At 37.6% G+C, this 26,513-nt stretch overlaps 1 protein-coding gene across 2 annotated transcripts in view; it reads left to right on the forward strand.

Moving 5' to 3' along the window:
• Window positions 1-2,873: 2,873 nt before the first annotated feature.
• LOC127429514 (AT-rich interactive domain-containing protein 3A) overlaps window positions 2,874-26,513 on the forward strand; it is a 103,728-nt gene continuing 80,088 nt past the window's right edge. The window contains exons 1-3 of one of the 2 annotated variants that reach the window (XM_051678564.1): window positions 2,874-3,160; window positions 3,560-4,186; window positions 13,056-13,142. In XM_051678564.1, the coding sequence (XP_051534524.1) occupies window positions 3,122-3,160; window positions 3,560-4,186; window positions 13,056-13,142 (753 nt within the window). In that variant the 5' untranslated portion in view covers window positions 2,874-3,121. The remainder of the gene's footprint in view (window positions 3,161-3,559; window positions 4,187-13,055; window positions 13,143-26,513) is intronic. The other variant, XM_051678574.1, reaches the window with a different exon arrangement.

Raw genomic sequence — 26,513 nt, forward strand, 5'->3', positions numbered from 1 at the left:
GTGTGAGAAACCGCTCCAAATGATTCAGTGAGAGAGCTCTGAACTAATTGTACTGAATCACGAATTGATTCAGACAGATTTGTAAGCCTGTTTGGCCAATTCACTGAAAAGAACCGACTCAAAAGAATTATTCATTCACAAATTGGGCATTGCTAGTTCTTTTAAACAGCCAGAAATACGGGACACACTTCATGATTGGTGAAATATTCTGAGAGTAATATTTCTCAGGTCAGTGGGAGCGCTATTAACTCTATTAAATTTGTCATAGTCTACATTAGGGGAGTGAGGCAGGGAATATAATTAATTTTGTTGCAACTTATAAAAATATATATTTTTTATTTATAGTTTTTACATGTGTTTAAAGTAGGTCTACTGTTTATAATTTCAAAAATGCCATAGTTTGTTTTATAGAAATCATGTTACATCTAACCATGGAAGTGAAGAAGATCCATGCTTCCATGTTACAAATACCACTGTTAAAACTATTATAATAATAAATAATAAAAATAAATAATAATAATTAATGAATTAACAAAAAGCCAAATGTAAAATATATTAACAGTATCACTTTTATTATTAGACTCTGTCTTTGCATTTTCATTTTATAGTCCCCAGATATAGCCCTCCATCTGCTTGAATTCAAGAAAAGCAAGGTTTGGTCTCACATTCATGACGAATAAGCCTGCTGAATTTATTAACAAAACTTTAAAACTATGCAATGTATCAAAGTTGCATTGAGCAAATTAAGTAAACAACACAAATATTGAGTTTTGTGAATTACGGGTGGGGATGTTTCATTAAAAAAAGGTTGAGAACCACTGCTCTACATCTTGCTTTGTAGCTACATCTTGCATTTGTCCAAATCTCTGACCTTGGATACGTAGACAAGGAAATCATTCATCTAATGTATATCCTCTGGTGGGAATTCTGTTGATGCGTTTAGCGGTAATAAACAGCAGGTGGCGATGTTAAACAGCACATATTTTATGTTCATTTAGTGGCTTAATCCTCTGAGACTCATGTTTGTTATCTCAGATAGTTGGACCACAACTTTTATTTACATAGCATTTGCAAAGTCATACTTCTTTATTAGTATGAATTAAAATGTTTAATTATTATGATTAATTAGTTAGATATGTGTCCCATTATGTCTTCTCTTCAGTAGTTCTAATCTGAGAGTTGTTCTAAATTATGCAAACATTTCAGTTTACATTTTATTGTGTAACGTGTGTGAATTCAGTCCTATTAATGAGACATTTCTTTAAGCAGAGTTCACAGTGTCAAACATATTAACCATCATTCTAGCCTAATCAGTGTCAGTGCAAGACCTTAGCCTTGCATTAACTTGAATGGATTGTAAACCTGGAATGATTATCAATTTTGCTCAACAGTTTGAGGGCATAAAGCAACACAGGATTCTTGCAGGAGTTATTGGGGTCAAAAGATAATGAGTTATTTTATCATAATCACAGAGCAGAGGGGTCATGGGAGAAATTACCTGCTGTTTAATGCTATATGGACTACTTCAGACATCACATTTGTAGGAGCCAAATGTTTTGCACATAAATAGGTGAACGAAGTGGACATATCTATCTATCTGTCTGTCTGTTTGTCTGTCTGTTTATCTGTCTATCTGTCTCTCTATCTGTCTGTCTGTCTGTCTGTTAACCTGTCTATCTGTCTCTCTATCTATCTGTCTGTCTGTCTGTCTATCTATCCATCCATCCATCCATCCATCCATCCATCTATCTATCTGTTCATATTCATCCATATTTCCCATAAGAGTGAAGACTTTTCGCAAAGGCAAGAGTGAAGAATTAGACAAACACCACAGGCTTCATTACCACCAAATAGTTTAAAACCATAAGAACTGCGGTAATGACTAATGTACTGCACTGAAATTATATGGAATTCAATTGTAAGTCTGTTTATCGGTTCCATAATTACAAATCTCGGATAATTGCAGGGTGAATGGCAATTATATGTTCTGCAGTCAGAAGGGTGTATTTACAGAGCACCAACACTCAGTGATATTTATCTGTACTATTTAAGTCTGTCTACATGCAGGTGTAATGGATTGATTTTTAGTCTGTATGTTGAGTTAACATGTACCATTGCAGCATATTATATATTAATAATAAAACAGATCAATTCAATATGTGAAATTTACATCTTCTCAATCAAACCTGGTGTTTAATTGTGTTCAGTGAACTCTTATGGGTTGGCAATGTGTTTAATAGTGTGCAGGGATTTTCTTTATTTCTTTAAGTATTGAGATGCATAAAAATGAATGCAATTGGCAACACACGGTGAGAACATTAAAGACAAACGGTTAGAAGACTATATGCTTAAAAAAAAGGGTTGCTCTGAAAGTCATAACTTTTAAATATCACATTGAAATAAATAAATACAATTAATTAAAATTAATCATTTTCTCTTGCAGGTACATTGTAAAATCAGAAATATCATTTTTAACATCAGAGTTTGCTAAGAGAGAACCTTCTCTTGTTTAAAAGCATAAATAGTGGGTGGAAAGCGTACATTGTTTTGAAGAACAGCTCAATGAACAAGATTATAATTACTACTTTATCATTTGCGAATGATAACCAAAATGTTAGATAGTTTTACACTCGGTTGAACAACAATTTCGACATTTTAAACCTCCAGGACGAAACATTAATTTTCTCATACGTAGCTATGTTTAACCAGAACTGTTTAACACCTATAAATGGGAAAAGCAATAATTTGGTTTAAAGTTTGAAGTGCCGTACAAGTAGTTGAACACCACCGCGCGCCGGAAGCTGTATTTCTGTTGGCTGAGTGCAAACCCTGCCCTGATTGCCTTATATTCATCTCTCTATTGACGTGTAGAGAGCAGATGGAGGCAGAGGGACTGATCTGATCTCTGGTCCTCAGAGGTCATTCTCGCTACAGTTACAGCCACTTGTTGCCAAATCGCCCAGAGACGCGAGCGCGCCGCGAAACCGTTTTCACTAAGCGAACTAATTCTCCGCGTTCACGACACAGAACTAGATGTTGAGAAGGGAGTACAGCCACTTCTGACTTTGTTTGGGGGAAAAGGTCACTTTTGAGCAAATTCGTCGCATTTGACGGGAGAAGCATGGTTGACAACACAAGCATCGCAGCTAAATCTGCACTGGTAAGCGTGAGCTCTGCTCCTCTGGTCGAACAGATATCCTCTTGTTTATTAGCATGTCCAATGGTTTTTATTTACTTACATTCAGTCTTATCATGCAACTTGTGATATATTTGCAATAGCTGGTTACAGGCACGCTGCCCTTCGACCTATAGCAACTGCTATACAGGAAAAATATACTTTTTTATCATAAATTGCGCTGCTCTGATTTAATCAGTAATACAGAGAAAACTTGTAAGCATTTTTTTTTTAATCTAAAGACAGTAACATCAGTCATACGTTGTGAAGTTTTTGCAGTTTCAAAGTATTTCCATGTACGCCCAGTGTTTTACTTTTTATTAAGCATTAGTTACTTGCAACTAAAATTTGTATTTACATTATTTGATATTTTGTTGTCCACAGCAAGCCGCTTTCTCGTCGGCGAACACTCTTCCTCTGCTGGTCAGCTCCTCCAGCGCGCACAGTCACTCGAGCGGCGGCGGCGGCGGGATGAAGCTGGAGGCGGTCATGGAAAACCTTCAGCGACAGCAGGCGGCTCGCCTCGCATTGGAAGAGAAGCTCCGGCAAGCCGAGAAGGAGAAAGACATCAGGTCCATGGTGGAGTCCCAGATCCAACAGCAAGCTCTCGCCTTCCGCCACTATCAAGAAGCGGTCAGGGGGGCGTTCGCAGGGGGAGCCCCGAAATCACCCATGGCGAGCTTAGGCCACCCCGATGAGCAAATCGTCGACTCTGACATCGATGATGATGACCTGGACCGCGGCATGGACGATGACGAGCGGGATTTGGAGGAAGATGACAGTATGAACGAGGGTGGAGGGGATGAAGATTTGGAAGGACCCCTAGCTCATTACCCACCGCGTCATGCTGTTTATTCAGGTGCGGGACAATCTCCAAAAAGTACCCCTATACATCTGTCCAGAGTCCAGCCTTCGTATGCAGCTCCAAGACAGGCCGAATCACCCAGTGGTCTGGCACCACAAGCACAATCGCAGCACCACGAATGGACTTATGAGGAACAGTTCAAACAGGTATGTGCATTAGTGAGTTCTGTAGGTAGATTCTAGTAATGCACTGTTATTATAACCATTGAATGTGAACTCTGGTAAACTGTATGGTCCTTACTAATGTGCAAAGTGTGAAGCATGAAGTGAAACTTTTTTCAGTCCTGTGTGAAACTACTTGCTGAAGTCCCATTATCTTAATCAACTACCCAGCTAGTTATCACTAAAACAAGGAACATATGGCCTACACTGAAGTTCTGAAGTATCTGTATGGATATAGGTGGGAAATAGATCTATATAAGTGTACAAAATGTGGACTAGGCAGTGCTAGGACTTTAATGCTTCATCTTAATAGTGTAATCTTCCTAAAAACTACACGGTTCAGATGGATCATTTGTATTTTGAGTAGGCCTATACTTCCTGCTTCAATGTGCCATTGCATCGTACTTTAGATAGGCATACATATACTATGCATAGACTGGTGACAGATATATTTTTATAGTTACTTAAAATGTTTAAATTACAACCACTTAATTATTTATGACTCTCGTGTTTTTGCAACATGCATAAAGAACAGCCTATATATAAATGTGTGTGTATATATATATATATATATATATATATATATATATATATTTTTTTTTTTTTTTTTTTTTTTTTTTTATTTGTTTTATATATTTTGTTGGAATCACTATGTTTGATGTGTCAGTACATGTTTGTGTAAAGATACAAATGAAAAAATAACATTAGTATAGCCACAGTTGCTTTTGATAATTCTATATAAAACTATTTCGGGATGGGAAGCGCTTGTTCTTCGACGTAGTACATCTGTACACTTGAAATTCAGGATTGCGGCGTAAGATTGTTTGCGAGATATGCTGTAGCAGTATGGTTTCACTGTATTCTCTGGGGATAATTTAGAGTGATACACTGAGAGTGAGGCTCTTAAGCAGACACAGATCCATACAGAACGAGCCTGGATGGACTTGTCATTTCTTATTTATGATAGATCATTAAGATGCCTGGCCAAATGAGACATGCACATTAGCAGCTGCATTAGTGTAAGCACTGGCTTAACATAAGGGGTACAGTGCAGTTTGAATACAGACAGCTGCTTTGATTGAGAGTCATGCAATGGATGATAGTAACTCATGTGGTTGTATTCATATATGATTCAGCTGTTCAAAACCAACTTCAACAAATTCAACAAAATGCAACTTTATAGTGTAGTCAGCATAATTTTAATAATGTGATGTATTTTTTAAACATGTTAAACATGATAATGTGGGTCACCGTTCGGTAATGAAAACATTTATGTTTAATTTTTAGCTTTTTGCTTAGGGCTTTAAACAAGAGGTGTAATTAATACAAGTTTGGAAATTTGTACATTTTTGACATAAATTTAATATCAACAAACATTCTCTTTATAAAAATTACAAACAGCATAACAGAAAACCATGTTAAGTAACACTTTACAGTAAGGTTCCATTTGTTAACATTAGTTAACAACATTAGTTATTGTGCAATTAACAATACTTATTAAACATTTATTAATCTTAGATAATGTTAATTTCAACATATAGTAATACATTTTTAATATCAAAAGTTGTATTTGTTAACATTAGTTAATGCACTATGACTAACATGAACTAACAATAAACAATTGTATTTTTATTAACTAACATTAACAAAGATTAATAAATTATGTAAAAAGCATATTGTTAATTGTTTGTTCATGATACCTAATGCATTAACTAATATTTACGAACGGAAACTTATTGTAAAGTGTTACCAAATGTTGTTTTACAGAAGTCAAGAACATACATTTTCGAATTGCTCTTGAGCTATTTGCACAAATCAAGTGAAATGTAGAAACAATGAAAGGATGCCGATGGCATTTGGCAGACTGACTGGAGCCAGTGTACTACCTGTTTTCAACACTGAAAAAACCCATCTAAATGCAATAAATGCCTTCATGAAATAAGAAAAGCTGTTTAGAAGAATGAAAAAATAGGTCAAGACATTAAACAACTTGGTTGTGGCCAAATTCTTGGCATCTGTATTTACAAAAGTAATTAAAACAGTTAATGCAGACTGCTGTTTAGCTTCGCTACAACTATAAAAGCAGGCTCAAATCTTTCATGTTTTTTCATCATGTTTTATTTTTATTTCGGTACAGTGTTGTTGTGTAATTAAAATCAAAACCAAAAAATCTAAATATTTTTCATATATGTACATTTAGCATTGTGTTGTGTTGTTCCTCCATTTCTATCGCTTGCACGTTATTTTCCATTTATTTAGATCTTTTAGTTCAGCTTTGGGTGTTTCTACCACTACTATTTGCACTGATATCAAAAATGTGTCATTCGTAAAAAGAAAACAGAATAGGCAGGAGAGAGAGTAATAGAGAAAGAATGGAAAGGATAGGAAGAGACAAAGTTAAAGCGGCTGCCATATGGCCGTTTAATGTCAAAGGAACAGTGAGGGAAGAGAAAAAAAGCATGTCGTTGCGTAGAATTTTGGCAGGAATGCAGGAAACTAGACCTAGTGGCATTCCAACCTGGCTCCCTCCCAGTAACACTGGGATATCCCTCTCAAGCAGCGAATGGGTCGGCTCGTAGCCAAGCCATTACAAAATAGGAACAAACTGCATATACTTCAATACAGTACAGCCAGACAAACATATCTGTGTGTATGCTGTAACTAGATGCACATTGTGTAACTACACTGCATTTTTGTAAACTTACATATTAACTTCTTCATCCTATGACTTTCACTTTCACTTTTATTTTATTTAAATTTTTTTTAAGTATACAGATTTTTGAGCAAGATGTTTTTGTGAAATAGCATGGTTTCTATTTGCATTGTGCAAAAAATTTTTTTTGAATTTTGAAAAGTTATAATTTACTATACAACATTGTGTGACACGATTAGAGCAATTTTATGGGTAGTGTTAATTGAGTTTATGATTAAATAACATGATACAAAACAAGCTTCAATTTGGGGTTTATATTACTGTTGCAAAAATTATGCCAATTCTGCAAGCTCAAAATTGAACTCTAGTTGAAATAAATATCTAATGCTAAAAAAAACAAACAAAAAAACAACAACAACAGACATTACATTTTCCTTCCGTAAATATCACTTATCTTTTGATTACTCAGTCTGACCACCACTTTGGTTTCGGGGCTTGTGTTTGATCTGTTTTGCAAACATGAAAAACTCACAGAATGGCTTTTTCCCATAACAAGGCATTTACAGGGCCATAGAGGGGGCTGGGTAGAGCTGAAAGAGGGTGGAGGAAACTCGGCAGTGGTGTTTGGTTTCACAACAGAAGCTTGTGGAAAGGAGGTTTTTCTTTCCTCTCTAGTCGGCTTTAGTCAAATTAGTCTAATGTATTGTTTTTGGCTCTGAGGGTATTAGCGCTCTCTAAACTCTGAACTCTGTGTTTGTTCTGAGCTAAGAAGGGACAGTTTGGCCCCTTAATCCTCTAGAAGTGACCATTAGAAACCTCTTTAAATTCACATTTCGAAAATCCAGTTCCAAAACAGATTAGTCAGTATATCGAGGCAGCCAGTGGTGACCTAATTGACTCTGCAACTCTCACGATTAAGCAAAACATCTCCTGGAGAAAAAAGGATATGAGGCAATTGTGAAATCACTGAAAGGAAGACAAAGAAGTTGCTTGTGTTATAATGCATTATACACTTAAGGTATAAATATGAATAGGTAAGTATTATAATGTATTATATTTGTGGTTACAATTATTTATGAGAAGTTATAACATACTATAAGGTGTATTATGAGCCATTATTAATGCATTATAATGGCTTTGCAATGCATTATAAATATGGGCTTCATAGAAAATGTTACTGATTTTTTTTTTCTCCAAGTGGAAGTGATACACTGAGGCTAAATGCAGGCAGTTAGTCTGTTGATATATTTGAATGACCTGTCCTGGTGTCTTCTCAAGTAACACACTTCAATACAAGCCCAATACCTTCTTTGAAATAGACACACACACACACACACACACACACACACACACACACACACACAAACACACACAATATCTCCAGTATCATCACAAGAAATTCCTTCTCTTTACAGGCCTGCTCCACCCCTATGTTATCCCCCTCTGTTTGATTGCACTGCTTTGCTCATATGTTTTGGGTCCTGAGAGCCATTAAGTTTCCCAGTATGCAGTCTCTGTTAAGCTAAAACACATGCATAGAGCAAATTCTCCATATGGCACAGAGGTTGTGATTTTCACCCAGCAGCACTATCGTTAGCAGCCTGTAGTATGAGTTAACGCAGGCCTACCGACAGCTGTGGCAGGTTCGTGTGCTGTCAGTGGAAATATTTAATAGAATTCCAGCAGTTGTCTCAGTTTTAGTTGGCTTTTTATATGGGAGCCTGCTTTAGCCATGTCCAATTGGTGGGCTGTTATAAATCCCTGTTGACCATGTCATCAGCTGACAGTTTTGAGGAGACCTGATAATCCATCTCCTAACATTAGCCATAGTGAACATTCAGATCTGGTCACAGATCCGTGGCTAGAGCCACATTAACGTCTTGTACAAACAAACAGGGTGACACATCAAAATGAGAGTGTTCTATTTTAATCCTGTTTGCCGAGAACTCAGTCATCACTCAAACACTGCAGGTGATAGTATGCAACTTTTTCACTATAGCTCAAGCAAGAAGTGCTTATAAATGAGCAAACAGGTATTTTTCTTATTAAAACAGGGAGAAAGACTCGTTTCGCATACCTCTTTAATGTGGGTGTCATCTTATAAGAGTAAGAAGCTTGGCCTTTCTGCTGTTGCTTTGCAAAACAGACTGTCATGGGACAGTGAACAAACTCAGCAAATGCTAGGCTAAATGATCATACACCACTTCTAGTGTGTTTAGAAGAGGTTACACCTTCATAGCAACAGTATACACTGTTTTTCTGGGTACTGTAATACATACTATTATCCTGTTAATGGTCTCCTTTGCTTTTCAACACTTTGCTCTTAATCTGAAGAATGAGGCGTGATTTCAAGCAGTTTTAGGCCACATGGCATCATTTAGACACACAATTTAGAGTGTGAGTGCCCTGCATGATTTGCTGTATCCTGTAGTCGATGGATCATGAAGGCAGCCTATATGTGTGGATTTTCTAGTGGAATAACAGCTAGTCTACATAGTAAAATGTGTTTTTACCCCAGTTTCTTTATTGGAGTTTTTGTACAGACATTTAACAAACAGCATAGAACAAAATGTACTGAGTTTCTCTTTCTACATTTTTAGAAGCTTTGTACCCCCTTTCATTCAAGTCAAGAACACAGAGGGAAAGATAATAAGAAAACAACAGAAACCTACTGACCACCTATTGACTAGCTTTATTCTAATAAGTCAGAGAAATATTTCATTATTGTTGTCTAAAACATAGAAATATTATTTTAGTAGTGAGTCATACTGAATTGATATCTCAATACACTTTTGTGACATTGTAACTGTAAAAACCTGATCCATTAAAGCATTCTCAGATTGTGCAAGTCGGCTAACCTTTGACTATTTATTGTGTGCATATGGTGCAATAATTATATCGCATTTTTCATACTGAGTGTTGTAATGTCATGTACAGTATCATTGTTAGGGCAGCTAATGTGATATATTGTTTGTTGGGCATTTATCGTGCACAGTGTGCAAGGTTCATCTTACGAGATGCCATACGTTTCTTTTGGTACTTGAAGTAATTAATTATTAATGAACATACTGAGCCAATTTACTTTCAGTTCACGATAAATCGTCATGCAAGAAATGGCTAATCTACAGAGCCCCTTAGAGGACTGGGTGGGAATTATTTTTCTGAAATAGTTTTGCGTGCCCTCGCAATACGTTTTGCGTTCCCTCAAAATAAATTTGCATGGTTTCAGTAGCCATATTTTAACCATGATATTTGAAACCATAGTGATAATACAGGAAAATGAAAACTATGGTATTAAAAATATTAATTTTGATTAATTATGGTTACTGTAGTAAAACCATGGCTTTACTATATGTAACCATGACAGTTACATTTTTTGGCTATAGTAATATTGTAGACTGTAGTAACCATAGTTTTTGCCAGAAATCATGATTTTACTATAATAATATTGTAATAACCATGACTGTTGTAGGCTAACCATGTTTTTTGTTGTTGTTGTTTTTTTTGTGGCAGAAATCCATGGTTGTACTATAGTAATATTGTAATAACTATGAAAAGTAACCATGTTTTTTTGGTAGAAACCATGGTTTTAATACAATGTACTGTATCAATATAGTAACTATAGTTTTACTATGGATTAACCATGGTTAATCTTGTGGTACTATGGCTTTACCATGGTATTTGTAGTAAAACCATAATAACCAAACAATTATGATTTTTTATTATCATAGTTTTCATTTTCCTGTATTATTACTATGGTTTTACTACGAATATCAAGTTTAAAATATGGTTACTGTAGTAAAACCATGTACTATTGCGAGGGAACTCAAAAGCTATTTCAGAAAAAAAAATCCTGCCCTGTCCGCGCTAATTCTTTGCTGTGCATTTAGGCAAAACTTAATTTCTGCAATAAAATTAATAAAAAGACACTTGTTTGAGGATGTCAAAGCTAAATACGTAAGTTTGTTTTTGGTGCTACTTTAAGGCCCAGATAAACTTCATAAGAAACAAAAAATGAACGGGTGTGACGTCATTTAGAACAAAATCTGGCCAAAACTTTACTCAGTGCAAAAGGTGTTTTTGCATTTGTTTCGGTGGTTCTTAGCAGCTTTGGACTTTTAGGAAAACTTCTAACCGGCTGCTAAACACCTTCTTACTGCCATTGGTTCATGTCATTGGTAGGTGTGCCCTAAAGCTCCACCTGCTACTTTGTTTACATTGTTCAGTCTGTTTTCAACATGAACACACCGGCGTGTAGAGTTATTAGCGAGCTGGTGCACATTTACCTATATCAGTACGATCATTCGCAAAGAGACATTTTCCAAAAACATTTCATGCTATTTTTTTCCCATTTAATTAGTCCACAAAAGAAATCAAATCTGCTCAAATACTCTCAAGTGCCCATTCACTCGTGCCATCTGCCGCAAAAACCATTCACACATCTGCCCAAAGGAAGATATGCCTCTATCACCATTCTTTTGTCTATATTATGAACATTAACCCTTTTATATGCCCATCTTTGCAGTAGTATCAGTATCATCATAAATTACAATAACAGGGTGTAATCGGTGCATAGTATGGCCATGTATAGCGTTAGCGCATAAGCGCCATGAATTCACAAATGTAAACAAGAAAAATGAAATATTATCTACTGCAAATGTATTACTTTAAATCATCATCGAGTGGTTAAAAGGGATTCTTTTACTGGTCGTGACTTCTACTCAAAGAATGAGGCAAAAGTAACTGATTACACATTTTAAAGGTTTTACATTTAGCATTCTCATATTTAAATATTCCTCAAACACCTCCCACAGCGGTGTGGCGAGTGTCTGAATGTTCCCAAACACTATGCGTTGCTCGGCTGTTTAAAACTTCTTTTTACTGCTGGACGAAGAAGGAAGAAGGTGAAATTTGTTATTTCTGTGCCACAAGAATCACCAAACAGAATTGCAAAAAAAAAGAAAAAAACAAAAGATGTTTTCAGACACTCCCCCCGTGTTCCATTGGTCATACAAAAGGATAGTGCCGTCCATCCACAAAGTCAATCCATTCTTCATTGGTTGTTCCAATGTTGCTGTTTGGGATGCTCAAACAAACTGAGAACTTTGATTGCGTCAGTGTTCATAGTTTTCATGGAAAGCTTGCATAAGAGAAAGTATTTTAACATTGAAAAAATTAAAACGCTTCACCTTTAATTTCTCCTTTGGTCAGTATCATTAAGACACATGCAGCACAGTGGGTATAAAATGGCAGCAGGCTACTGAAGGCTCATGTCATCAGTCTCGGCCCATATGGCCTCACGTGCCAGTGTTCATTAAGGTGAGGAGTGGTACTGAAAGATAGAGAGGAATCAAGCATTGAGTGTCTTAGCCTTAAGGTCAGAATCAGATATTCTCTTTACAGGATTAGCTTCTTCTGCGCATCCCCCACCCTACTGACCCCCCTAACAACACACACTGTTTAAATGTTAATTTGAGTTTATTACTGCCTGATTGGCTCTATACATGATTGTATAAGACGTGTCTTTATACATGTTTATTTTGCCTGGAATATCATTGCGCAGTTACAGTTATAATTAGATGATCAAACACTCTCTTGTGGAAACTAAGTCAGTTTATCTTGCTAACTCTGTTTGTTGTATCTTTGTGTTTGCTGGCATAGTTTTGTTTGTTTGTTTGTATGTGTTAAAAGTGTAATGCTATAGCACTAACACCCTTGTCTCCAGGTTCTCAGCTATTGAATCATTAATGAGAGGTAGAGTAATCTCAGCCTAACCCATTCAGTCTGATTCAGAGACACACACAGGTCTAAAGATCAGATGTAACATTAGTAAATTAGCATGTTGCTTAATCCCACAGGTGCAGAACAGTGTCTGTGGAGCTAGACAGACAGACAGATAGACAGAGAGACAGACATACAGACAGAAATAGAAAAAAACTGAAAAGCAAAATAGGAGAGAAAAGTAAAAATGAAAGGGTTGTAGTCTTTGTATGTGAATGCAAATGTAGAATTTTTATGGCTAATCCAACTCACTTGCCTGTTAGAAAAATGTCTGCTACTAAAGCAACTAACACCAGAATGTTTTGTATTGTGACCTTTACTTTGTTTAAAACAAATGCCGTCTGTCTTCAAATGTAGTCAAATGTAGTTCATTGTACCTCTCAGCCCATGATTTCAGTTGTGCCCTTGACATGTGTTCAGTCAGGCCACGACAGCGGGCCGGGGAGGAAGCTGAAAGAGTCAAGCATTGCTTTCGGTGGTGGTGGCTCTTCGTCTCTGATACAGGAGGTCAGTAATCATTCCCCACCCCCCACTCCTCATCTCCCCTCTCCCTCTGCTTCATTCAAATTGCACTCACACCCCCTTTTACTGGCCCAGGGCCTCTGTGTAACAACCCCTCCACCCAAACAGTAGTGACAGTCCAGAGAACTTGCGTCTGTCTTGATGTAGTGCTAAAAACAAAGACACCTTTTCTGGAAGATGAAACGATAGTGTGTTATCTATGCCAGAGCTCTCCCTAGTCATTAATCCAAATAGAAAAAAGTAAGCAAAGTCTTATTATGTGTAAGACAACATTTTCGCACCTCTTAGATATAGTGAAGGTAAAATTTATTAAAGTTTAGCTACAATTAATGGTTGATATAAATCATTGCTTGTATAATTATCACATATTAATAAATAGCCAAATGAGAGGTGCTGGATGGTATCACGTTGATATTCCACTGTATGTATTTCATTAAGCATTTGATCTGCTACGGAAATATACATTTGTTGATTTTAAAGTAGGGGGAAAAAAAATCCTCTACTGCCGTTAAATGTCTTAAATTAGCTAACCTGTTTACTAGTGTAGTACTGAATGAGAATTCCAGAATGCACATCCCAAAATATCTTCAACCTTCAAAATGTATTTCTGTCCATTTTGTTTTGTGATTAGAAGATATAGAAGTAGTTTCAAAACAGATGCATGAAAATCATAAACATTTTCCTTAGATACTTTGCTCATGTACTTGTTCTTGTAAAAGTGTTCCGATACCTCACATCATACAACTGAGTAGAGCTGCTGTTGTGTGAGTGGCTGAACATAACTGAACATACTCTTCCAGAATGTCCTCTGTAGCACTGGGAAGTGTACTGTAATTAATTGGTTCGTTCTGATATTTTGTTGCAACAAGTAAAATGATTCACAGGCTTCCCAGCGCCATTTGAGTGAGGACATACTGTAGAAGAGAGCTTTTAAAACACTTGTACATCTGTGCCTGATGCTCGTGCTCAGCTTGCACATGCACGTCTACAAAATAAAATGAAGCGCGATAATTTTGATCAAATTAAAATTGTATTTGTAACGGAAGTAACAACAGAACAGAAGTTATAATTGTATAGCTATAAAGAGTAATTCCTTGAAAAATAAAGAGTAATTCCTAACATCACTTCATAAAGTGATAAAATGTAATCTGATTCTGATTATTGTGATGGTCACACCCAACACTCAGTAGCAGATCTATATGTTCTTTGCAGCGCCACTGAATGGACATCAAAAAGATAAATGAGTAAATGAGTATAATATTTTGTATAAGATGCATCACTGTTCCATTATAATAGTTCTTTGTGAGTGAAATACCCTATCTTTTATTTAAATGTAGGGCCTACAAGCATACCATAGGGCACAAATTATTATTAAAACTTGCATAATATTAATCTCACAATATAAAGATTATGCATTGTGGCAATCTAGTAGCTTCTAGCCAAATTACACATCATCACCATTACTAAAAGTGATCACAATTTTACAGGAGTAATCATAACTGAGGTGTTTTGACAAAAATGCTATAGTTTCATATTAAACCTATTAGGTAGAATCTATTAGACCTATTTTTTTATTACAATTGTGGCAGTTGTAGTTTAAGTTTCTAAATGTGTTTAGGCTACCATTTTTTCATAACAAATACTATAGTTTATTATTCATATTATTTTTAAAAGACTGACTAGACTGACCTACCACAGTAATGAGAAGCCATCTTTGGTCTTACCTGTGCTTATATGACATTGCACCGTAAATATAAGGGCAAGTATATATAAAGGGCTTTAAAGTCTGGGCCTCCAAGACTTATGACATTAACAACAAAAATAATGACGCTTGATACATGCCCTTATACTTGAAAACCATGAAAAAAACTATGCAAGATAAAAGAAAATGCCACCCAGGCTACAATATATACATGTTTTTTTTTTTTACTATGTTGGGACATGACTTGATGTTCAATGTATAATCTGGGTCCCAAAGCAAAACCAGTTGAGAACCACTGCCTTAAACCATGTGCAACCACTTAATGTAACCAGATTCATTTATCCTGCACTTTAAAAAAATGTAAACCAAAAATGTGCTTCATGTGGTAAAATCTAAATTTACTAATTTGAAAACAAAATATTATTTAACATGTCTGAATTAACCTGACTACATTAGGTTACACCTACAAAACTAATTTTAGATCATGTAGAATTGCAGGTTACCATGTTACAGTGTGCACACTTACTGAGTGAAGAATTTTTTTGAGAAGGCACATGTGAGTCATTAATAGACAAAGTAATGGTCTGTCCCAAATGTGAGACTATCAAGATCCACTTTAATACAGTACTGAATTCATGAGTAAGTGCTACTCCGCTGACCAGACTGTGCCCTACATAGTTCAAAACCCACATGTAGCATAGAAGGCTTGCTTTGTTTTTAATGGCCTGCAATGAATTCAAGAGTCAGTTAGACCCTGAATTCCACAGGCATGTGATGCAACATTCCCCACCTTCATGAAAGAAACCTCAATTACAGCGGATGGTCTCTACTTAAATCCAAAGTACAGCTCTTTAAAGCTGTTGATTATTTCACTCATTTAAGAAAGGAAATTTCAGTATTATTGCCATGGATGTCACTGACTTTCTCTGACTTCCACACCTTTGTGCTAAAAGATTTGCAGGTCAGTTAAAAAAGACAGTGGAAAAAGTGAGACCTCTGCATGCTTGTGCCTTGGCAGTGGAGAAAAAGGCAACAATTAATAGTTGAAACGGGATCAGACCCCTCTGTATCCCAGGGATTGTTTACTTTACAGATTTTGCCCTGCACCCAATTCCTCTCCTGATGCTGTAAAGATGATTTACCTGGTCTGAAGGGAACTATGAAATATTTTAAATGAAAACAAGCTTGTGTTGCATTTTGCTCAGAGGGTTTTTGTTTTTTCCTTCTGGCTCAGTTGTTAAAGGAGGCTGTAACCTAAAATATTTACACTCTAAAATGAAAAGCAACAGTGAACACACAGAAAATGAGGCTGAGAGATGTGGTTTGTCAAGTAATAGAGAGAGCGATTGTGGGTATTTTTAAAGTTCTTCTCAAATGTCTGTAGTTCTAATGTTTTTTTTTACTCTGGAGAGAATTCCTCAAGCATATATCCTCACAAGCAGGAAGTTTTATTTCCTCCGTTTGGCTACTTGCAGTGAACACATTCTTTTAAATGCTGTTTGAAAAAATAAAAAGGTTTCACAAGGTCATTTATCATGTTTTCATGACCAGAATAGGTTTGTGTTGTTTATAAGAAATGTTAGCTCTGATTTTTTCGGATGGTTAATGAGGTTTATTATATTAAATAAATTGTAATTATTAAGTTAATTGTTTCTTATAGGTGTTTTTGAGATTTAATTGTTACTAGTGTAACCCCCTCATTAGTTTAATCTTTAAAAACCTTTGAACTCATATCACTGAATGCAGATCTTTTTATTGAGTATTCAAAACAAGATTCAAAATGTATTTCTAACCTATGAAAAGCATTTATTATCCTATGAATATGTGCCACTGTAGAAGACATACCTGTGGTCAAGAATTGTCGTCTGTATTTTCTACTGTATAGCATCAAGGATTGAGTTACTCTGGCAGGTAAACAAGGAACACTTGCTGTATCGAATTCTGAGGAAATAGTGATTTTGCTGCCTTTTGTGTGAATTATGGTTATAACAGACTCTGCTGAACCAATTAAATGCTAACTGTCATCAGAGCAAAAAGAAAGTGGACTCTGACCTGCAGTGCACAATAAAGTAAATAGCAGAGGCTGGTTTTGTCCACGCCAATTGTGGAAGATTTCTACATCGTGTAAGAGTCTTAAGTAAGAATATCGGGATCCTCTGATAGCGTCCATTGAATGTTTGTGCCGTCTGTGTTTGCAATCACATTTCTGTTACCGTTATGTTCCATTATAGAGCTCAGTTGCTTTTTTTATTGTATTGAATAATTGAGTTTCTATTGCAAGGGACAGTTTTGTTGCTTTAATATAGGCTTTCTTTTCCTAAGGTGTGCATAGGTGTGGATTTAATCTTTTATTTTAAAGAGAAAAGCATTTGATTCATGAATATAAAGGTGCCGAATGTGTATATAATATGTAGAATTAATTTTAGAAAAAGAACAGCATATCAACAGGATTTTATTTCCCTCAAATTTCTGCAAGGTTCATTGGCTTACATTTTGCTACAAACATTCCCCTCGTTCTTTTTTTCTCTCTTTGTCTCTTTTTTTTTCTACAGGTGAGAATTTTTTCCTAAAATAGCCATGCACTCCAACTAGTTTCTGTCTTATGTATAGGTGAACACAATTGGATTAATAGAGCTAAAAGTCATATCCGTGTACATCTTAAGGGTAATCCTCTGGCCCCTTCCTCGCTCAAAAAGGTACTGGGAAGCAATCAGTAAATTCGGATTGAAGTCCTCACTAAATCAATACAAACTAGATATATCCCGTAATGCCATAGATCCACAGCTGACCAAGAGAGCTCACATCCTCACTGTGGTTTGGCCTGTCTATCTTTAACCAAATAGCACATTAAATTGGATGACAGAATCATAACTAGCAAGGTCTCATCACATGAAATAGTTGGCATCTAATCCAGAACATTCCAAATATGTAAAGGAAACAATTTGTTTAGCCAATGAAAAGAGCAGTGAATGCTCGTTGTTTTTCGTATACAAATAAAAGTGCAGCCATGCATAATTTTTGCGTATTGATAAAGATGTTGGGGGTCGAACATGTACAATCATGATTGACCGCACTGTTAAAAAGCAGCCAATGCCATCAACAGAGGACATTGTCCACTTCTTCTAGGATGAGGCCTAATGAAGTTAAATAGAATTTTGACAAGATAATGTATTTGTTTTCCTTCCTTGATTCCATTCTCTCCCCCTCAGCGCTCATGACAAACTGTGTAGAAAAGAAGATCAAGGGAAACGGATTATTCAAGGCTGCTCAAAAGGGGGATGAAAGATCAATACTTACCCTTTTCGAGAAAAAGGACAAAATATAGTGAAGGCCTCTGTAAATCCAGACCAAGTTTGCACTTAGATGTAGAAACTATCTAGTGTCAGAGAAGCCATAAGGCCTGTGCACTGGATCTGGCCCCTCAGGGGCTGATCGCTGACCAGTAAAAATTTACAGCACATAGCAGAGAGGAAGCAGCCTGTACCACAACCTTGCTGCACAATTACTTGACCGAGTATATTCAGCCTTTATCCAAAATGTACAGTAAATTTTAACATTGCCTACTGTGGATGGTGGTTAGATAGTGACCTAATAAAGTAGATCCAATTTTAGTTTTTATATTTTTAAGTACTGCATGGATTTTGTTGCATCTAAAGCAACTTTTTATTTCAGCCAAAACACAGAAACTGTACCAAAACTGAACATGGAATTTTTTTTAATCGTTTTTCAGTCAGATGTGTATTATAAATAATTCCACTCAGTTTTCTCTGAATATGAGCATACTTGAGCCAAACCCATCTGTCACAGGACAGATTATAGTCCAAGGCAGTGGTTTTCAACTGGTTTTGCTTTGGGACCTAGATCTTACATTGGACATCAGGTGGCGACCCAACATACTGTAGTAAAAATTTTAACCTGTATTTAATGTTGCTAGGGTTTCATTTTCTTTTATCTTGCATAGTTTTGTTCATGGTTTTCGAGTATAAGGGCATGAATCAAGTGATATTATTTTTATTGCTGATGTCATAAGTCTTGGAGGCCCAGACTTTAAAACCTTTATGTACTGTATATTTACAGTGCAATTCCATATAAGCACAGGTACGACCATGGATGGCTCCTCATTAGGTCAGTGTAGCCAGTCTTTCTAACAATAATAATAATAAATTATTTTTTTGTTATGAAAAAATAGTAGCCTAAACACATTTAAAAACTTCAACTACAATTGCCATGGTAGTAATAAAAATGAAGTCTAATAGATTCTACCTAGAGATGATTAAGTGTAATTTGTAAAAAAAATAAAAAAAAACCATTATTTTGGCGCATGGCACAATGTTGTATCTTTTCCTCCTCAGTGCTGTCTAGCATGTCTGGGCTGTCTACTGTTTGAGAGGTTTGATTTTCACCATAGCCATTTAAACTAGAAAATTCTCACTAGAATTCAAAAGGATAGCATCAGTTTTATGATATGCGCTATGACTTCGAGAGAAGCCAGTTGATTTGCGCATGCTCCAGAGATACAGTAGGTTTAGAGCAGAGCAGATCATTGGTGTGAGTGTTTCTGTATTGAAACCAGGCTTCAATCGCACCGCGAAAATATTGTTGTAAAGGGGGTACATGGGAAAGGAGGAGGTGCGAACTGGCTTGATAATATAAATAATATTTAATTAAATAAAAAGACACACAAACACATACAGGGCAGCTGCCCATAATTCTCTCTCTCGAGCTGCCGTCTTCGATCGCCTTTATCCCTCGCTCGCCTCATCAGGCTGATTGGGGTCCGGGCATCCGTCATTCCGCCCGGCCCCACCCTCCTCCGTGCTACACTCCTCCCTGCGTTGCCTCAGGCTGGGGAGCCCCCGGCATGATGTACATACCCCCCCTCCAGGGTGAGGGGCGTGCCTTGCGTATGAAAACAAAACAAAAACAAAACAAACCAAACAAAAGGAGGGAAAGGCCAACACGGAGCGACAGCACGAGAGAGAGAGAGAGAAAAAGCTCACTCATCAGTTCTCTGATGCGCTGTCGCATGGTCCCCGATCACTCCTCCACTCTCTCAGGCGGATGACAGCCACTCCTCCCCAGGCGGACCGGAGTCAAACCTCCGACCCCCAGTAGACAGAACGCCCCTCCGCTTTTCTGGCGGCACGTGGGGACACTCCTCCGCCCCTGGCAGCGACTCCATCGCTCCAGGCGGTCGGGGAGTCCCGTCCCGTCCCTCCTCGCCTCGTGGACGGCGGCCGTTCCCCGCGGTCGGACTACTCTGTCCTCCGGCGGATGGCAGCGGCACTCCCCTAGGTGGACGGCAGTGTCGAGGACTCCACGACGGGCATCCCTCCTCCCTCCCAGGTTTTCAGCACCAATGTTGAGGGGGTACAAGGGAAAGGAGGAGGCGAGAACCGGCTTGATAATATAAATAATATTTTATTTATATTTTAAAGACACACAAACACATACAGGGCAGCTGCCCATAATTCTCTCTCTCTCAAGCTGCCGGATTCGGTCACCATTATCCCTCGCTAGCCTCATCAGGCTGATCCGGGCGTCCGTCATTCCGCCCGGCCCCGCCCTCCTCCGCGCTACATTTGTGTTGCAGATGAGAAGCATATTTAGCACGTATAAAGCGCTGGTCAAATCTTTTGGAGGGATAACTCTGGCATTGTTCTTTCCCTGCTGTCCACGACCCTATCTGAACAGACCTGCGACCCACCAGTTGAGAAACACTGGTCTAACAGACCAGATTTTGGCTCAATTTGTTTTTCCTTAGTAAGGCAGTTTATTGTTGTGTCTTTTTCATTATTACAGGTTGTAATGTCTCATTATTAATGTGTTGACAGACATATAACATATACTCCCAAATCAAGAAAAAAAATGCTACTGTCACTTTAAGATGGTATCCTAGTGAAATGTGATTCTCTCTAATCAGCATTTGCCTCTGTGAAATCTAACATGGGCTTGCTGACTCTTCGTTTCTGTTTAGCATAAGCAGAATCTAATGACCTTTGACTTATTTGAAGACCTCACCCCCTCACATTGCCATAAAACAAGGCTTGCTGTGCATAGATTCCTCACCCGTTCATTGATCATTAAGAAGATCAAAGGGTTAGTGAAAGGATTAGTTGTGGCAGTAGCACAATCTTATTGGTTTTAAAACCTATAAACACAAGTGTATATAAATATATTGAGAATAATACAACACACTTTTCTTAGGAATGTGTGGTGGCTGTCGTTTGTGGGTTGTGTGTGTGTGTGTGTGTAGATGTATATATAGTGCTCACCTTTCACCTCTCATCACTCACCGCTCACAGTGTCTCCACGTCGCATCAGTATGTGTTTCAGACAAGCTCATGTGTGTCCCCCTTCTTTTCTTTTGATGGCAGGAGAAATGTGGCGTATTCCTATGAGCTGACCACGACTCATGTTCCCTCTCTTAAATAATTCAGAGCCAGAGCTGTAAAGCTCTTACTTTAAAGGCCACTTCCTTCAGTGTCATTTTGTTGGCTTAGCCTATACGTTGTGCTCCTGCTGTGTATCATCTGCTTAGACAAATGCTTTATGATCAACATTCAATTTGACAGGCCAATGCTGTTCAGCAGATCAAATCCAGATGCTCTTTACAAGAAAGCTCAAGAAGTGAATGCATCGAAGATGCTAAAGAGTTAAAAGGATAGCCCAAAAAAACAAAAAAAACATTTATCATATACTCCTCCTAATCATAAACAACCCTCATGTTGTTTAAAACCCAAATTACTAATTAATTACTGTAATTTAATTACTTTTTCAATACAAAAAGTAGTGTAGCACATTGCATTTCCAATTCTTGTAATCAGATTACAGTTACTGACTTTCAGTTATGTCTGTTACTTGGGTTACACATTTCTAAAATAATATTTTATATGTAGAATACATTTAAAACTCGAATTACATTAATATGTACCTATTTTTGCTTTTTGCTACAGCTGAAGGGTGTGTGCCCCCTAACAAGTCAATAAACAAGGAAAGATAGACATTATTTTTAATTCATTGAGCAGAAAAACAAAAGCTTTTAGAAGTATTTTAAAAAGTAACAAAGTAATTAGTAGTTTGATTACTTTTTTGAAGAGGTAATCAGTATATTCAGTAATCTGATTACAGTTTTAGAGTAGTAAATAGTAGTTTGTAGTACCTATCCAACAATGACAAAATGTTAGGGACTGATAACCTCAGTCAACATTCATATTCATTACATTATAAAGTCAATGGCGACTGAACATTCTGCCTAACATCTCCTTTAGTGTTCCATGGAGGGAAAAAAAGTCATATAAGTTTGGAACAACACGAGAGTAAGTAAACAATTAAAAATAATTATTTTTGGATGAGGTATTCCTTTAATAATATGAATATAAGATATTTTAAAAACATAAGTAAATGCAGCGCTTTACATTTCAACTGCTACATATTGCTCAAAACTACATAAGCGACTGTTGTAAGAATGAACTTATTAGAATTATTTGAAATGAAATTAGAATAAACCCTCCATTATACATCTTCAAATAAGAACTATGGTTAATACACTTCTCCTTTTTGCCTGAATAAGATATGCTAAAGAAGTTGTGATAATATTGGTTTTAACACGAATATTTCAGTTTGAGACTGTTGTATGATTTCACTGATATCAGCGTATTTACAATCAGAGAAGTGGGTTTGGTTAGCATTAATTTTGGACATTCAAACCGAGGAGGAAGAACATGATACAAGTTTACATTACACATAAAACACTGAGGATTTTACCTGCAGAAATATGTTTCACAGCAATCCCGTTCTCACACTGTTTTCCAATGCAATTTGCTTAGTGCTTGCTTGCGAGTTTGTCTGCTATTTTCTCTTCGCTGTCTATAGTAACTTTTTTTTTTGTTAAAGCAACGGCCATAAAAATAATAACCAGATCTGATCTCGATGTGCCTATACCTGCAACTAGCAACATACGGAAAAGTTCAGATGGGTGTGAGCCTTCTAAACTTAATTGTTTTAATTACAATACGCATTACTCAGTGTTTTTCTTTATGTGCATCAATAGGGTTTTAGTTGTTGTGATATAGGACTTGATAGTTGAGTTGTGTTTGAAGGTATAATTTGTGGTGATATCTTCACCATCTGCTTTCGCAATGCTAGTGTGACGACTCCCCCCCCCCCCCCCCGGCAGGAAATGGCATCCCCCACTGATGATGTGGCACTTTGGGTCATAAATTTAATAGCCTGACCCCCCTCGTTTCCCCTGCTCCATCCCTTCATAGCCCCCTTCCTCTCTCAGAATTACTGACCTTATTCCTTCAATTATTTATCCTGCTAACTCTTGCTGTATAGCTAGAATTTGTTACGAAAGAGCTCACGATGGATGGGTTCGTTCAGGCCCCCCCCAAATATGCTGTGATGTGACTGTGCAGTAGTCCCTTTGTGATCGGTGACCGGTGAAGAGAATTGATGAGATGAAGCCAATGATTTCCTGCCATTTAAAGACTTGCTCCATATGTCTTTTGATTTATGGTCTGCTTCGTGATCATCTGTTATATAAATTAGGTTATTATAATGAAGTTAAACTATAGCAAAAGCAGGTTAAGTACAGATTTGGAAATGAGACAGCAATTAGATGAGAATCGGGAATTTCTGAAGGAGCTTATAGAATGATGGAATACATCTTAAAGAAGATCGGAGAAAACTCTTGTTGAGCATGCAAAGGATCAGAATCACTTTTATATGCCAAATGTTATGTAGAACTGTTGTCATATATACAGCTCTGGAAAAAATTAAGAGACCACTGCAAAATTATCAGTTTCTCTGGATTTACTATTTATAGGTATGTGTTTGAGTAAAATTAACATTTTTGTTTTATTCTATAAACTACTGACAACATTTCTCCCAAATAAAAATATTGTCATTAATGTAACGTCTGCAGGAATGAGGCAAGAGAGGGAGGATCTATGTGCAGGCTTTTAATAAAACATTCAGAGAAATAAACATAAAGAACTCAAAACAAACCGTTACATCCATGGAAGGTTGACAACTGATAAAGACAGAGAGAACAGGAGGGCAATATATACACAAGAACTAACAAGGGTAACAAGACACAGCTGGGATGATAATCAGGGAAGGAATCAGGAACAGAGACACAAGAAGGGAAACACAGAACTTCAAACTAAAAGTCTTAGTTTTCCTAGAGACCTCTAGGACAAATGTCCCAAGTGTTACAGAGCCCCCCATCTAAGGAGCAGCTCCTGATGCTCCATAACACAAAACAAAATACACACAAAAAAATAGTTCATGGTGGAGCCGGTGGAGGGCCCAGAGACAGAGGTAGACCAGGGGACCAGGGTGGAAGTGGTGGCCAGGGATGTGGCTCCAGGAAGGGAGCGAGGTCTGGCAGCCAGGGAGGTGGTGCTTGAGGGGGCAGAGCCGCAGGAGGTGGAGACTCAGAGGGCAAAGCTGTGGAAGACTCAGAGGGCAGAGCCGCTGGAGAGGGATCAGCAGACTGGACGATGGCTGCTGGACAGGGGTCATACTGGAAGTAGGTGGCCGCTGGACACTGAACAGACTGGTAGCTTGTGTCTGACAGGTGCTGACCACTGGATTGAGCAACAGACTTGTCAAAGGCTGCTGGGGACAGGCTTGTCGACAGCCTCGGGGGACCGGACAGGCTCGTCGATGGCCACTGTTGTCGGGAGGGCTGGCAGCGACTAGGGAACAGCCTCCGTGGCCGTGAGTGCAGGCTAAAACTGGAGAGTAGGGGCTCTTCTCCTCCTCCTCCTGTTCGACAGCCGGGAGCACTGCTGTGGGAACGGCATCCGTGGCCGACTGACGCTGGCACTGGGACAGACGAGACTTCAAGCGCTGGCTCTGGGACGGACGAGGCTTCAGGAACTGGATTGTTGACCGTAGCAGGCGTGGGCTTGTTGACCATGGCAGGCGTGGCCACTGGCTAACAGCGGCACAGGATTACTGCCATACCCCACAGTGTATGGGGAGAATGTGAGCCTCAAAGCATGGTCAATGAACTCAACCAAGGAAAGTTCACATCTGCCTCCTAGCAGACAGGATTTCACAGGCTCATTAAGTCTGAACCGATAGCAGTCCTTGAGACAAATATCTCCCCAATTGAAATCCTGGGCGAGACTGCAGAACTGCTCTGTATACTGCTTGATGGTATAATTTCCTTGTCTGAGAGACAACAATTGCCAAGTTGCTAGATCCATAGATTTGTCAGTTGTTCTGTAACATCTGCAGGAACGAGGCGAGAGAAGGAGGATCTCTGTGCAGGCTTTTAATAAAAACTCAGAGAAATAAACATAAAGAACTCAAAACAAGACCGTTACATCCATGGAAGGTTGACAACTGACAGAGACAGTGAGAACACAAGGGCAATATATACACAAGAACTAACAATGGTAACAAGACACAGCTGGGATGACAATCAGGGAAGGAATCAGGAACAGAGGCACAAGAAGGAAAACACAGAACTTCAAACTAAAAGTCTAAGTTCTCCTAGCCACCTCTAGTGGCTGCTAGGGCAAATGTCCCAAGTGTTAAAATTAAGAGCATTTATTTACAGAAAATGACAATTGGTCAAAATAACCAAAAAGATGCAGTGTTTTCAGACCTCGAATAATGCAAAGAAAATACGTTCATGCGTTCACGCCCTGATTTTCAATCACAGGTGTCATGTGTCTTGGCATGCTCTCTGCCAGTCTTTCACATTGCTATTGGGTGACTTAATGCCACTCCTGGCACAAAAATTCAAGCAGCTCGGCTTTGTTTGATGGCTTGTGACCATCTATCTTCCTCTTAATCACATCCCAGAGGTTTTCAATGGGGTTCAGGTCTGGAGATTAAGTTAAAACATTAGTATTGTGTTGTTTAAAAATGAATATGAACTTGTTTTCTTTGCATTATTCGAGGTCTGAAAACACTGCATATTTTTTTTATTTCTGCAAATAAATGCTCTAAATGACTATATTTTTATTTGGAATTTGGGAGAAATGTTGTCAGTATTTATAGAATAAAACAAAAATTTTCATTTTACTCAAACACATACCTATAAATAGTAAATCTAGAGAAACTGATAATTTTGCAGTGGTCTCTTAATTTTTTCCAGAGCTGTATATATACACTACACATTTACCTTGATATACAGCCCAGCACTATTAGTATTGGAGTTTAGTTTTGGATTTTGTAGGGTATTATTGATTTTCTAAGACCCCCTATGAGGAATAGTCATTTTTACATTGGACGTGTAGACAGTCATGTACCTTGTCATCTTTTACTCTACTAGCCTAGTGTTAACGTCAGCATTATTGTATGAATGCAGTGCTTACTATGAATACAGATAGACACACACACCCAAACACGTTTGTTTTTCTATCATGGTAGGAACTTTCCATTGACTTCTATTGTTTTAATACAGAGCTAATAATATTTTTGATCCCCTGTACCACTAAACTTAACCCTTACCAGATGCCTTTTTGTATTTTTACATTTTCATTAAAGGGATAGTTCTGTCCAAAATGAAAATTCTGTCATCATTTACTCACTCTCACTACGTCACCTTCAAGGAAATGTTAGGTAGAATGTTAGCCTCAGTCACCATTCACTTTTATTGCATCTTTTTTCCATACAATGAATAAATG

The sequence above is a fragment of the Myxocyprinus asiaticus genome, chromosome 3 (assembly GCF_019703515.2).
Source record: "Myxocyprinus asiaticus isolate MX2 ecotype Aquarium Trade chromosome 3, UBuf_Myxa_2, whole genome shotgun sequence".
NCBI classification, from domain to species: Eukaryota; Metazoa; Chordata; class Actinopteri; order Cypriniformes; family Catostomidae; genus Myxocyprinus; species Myxocyprinus asiaticus.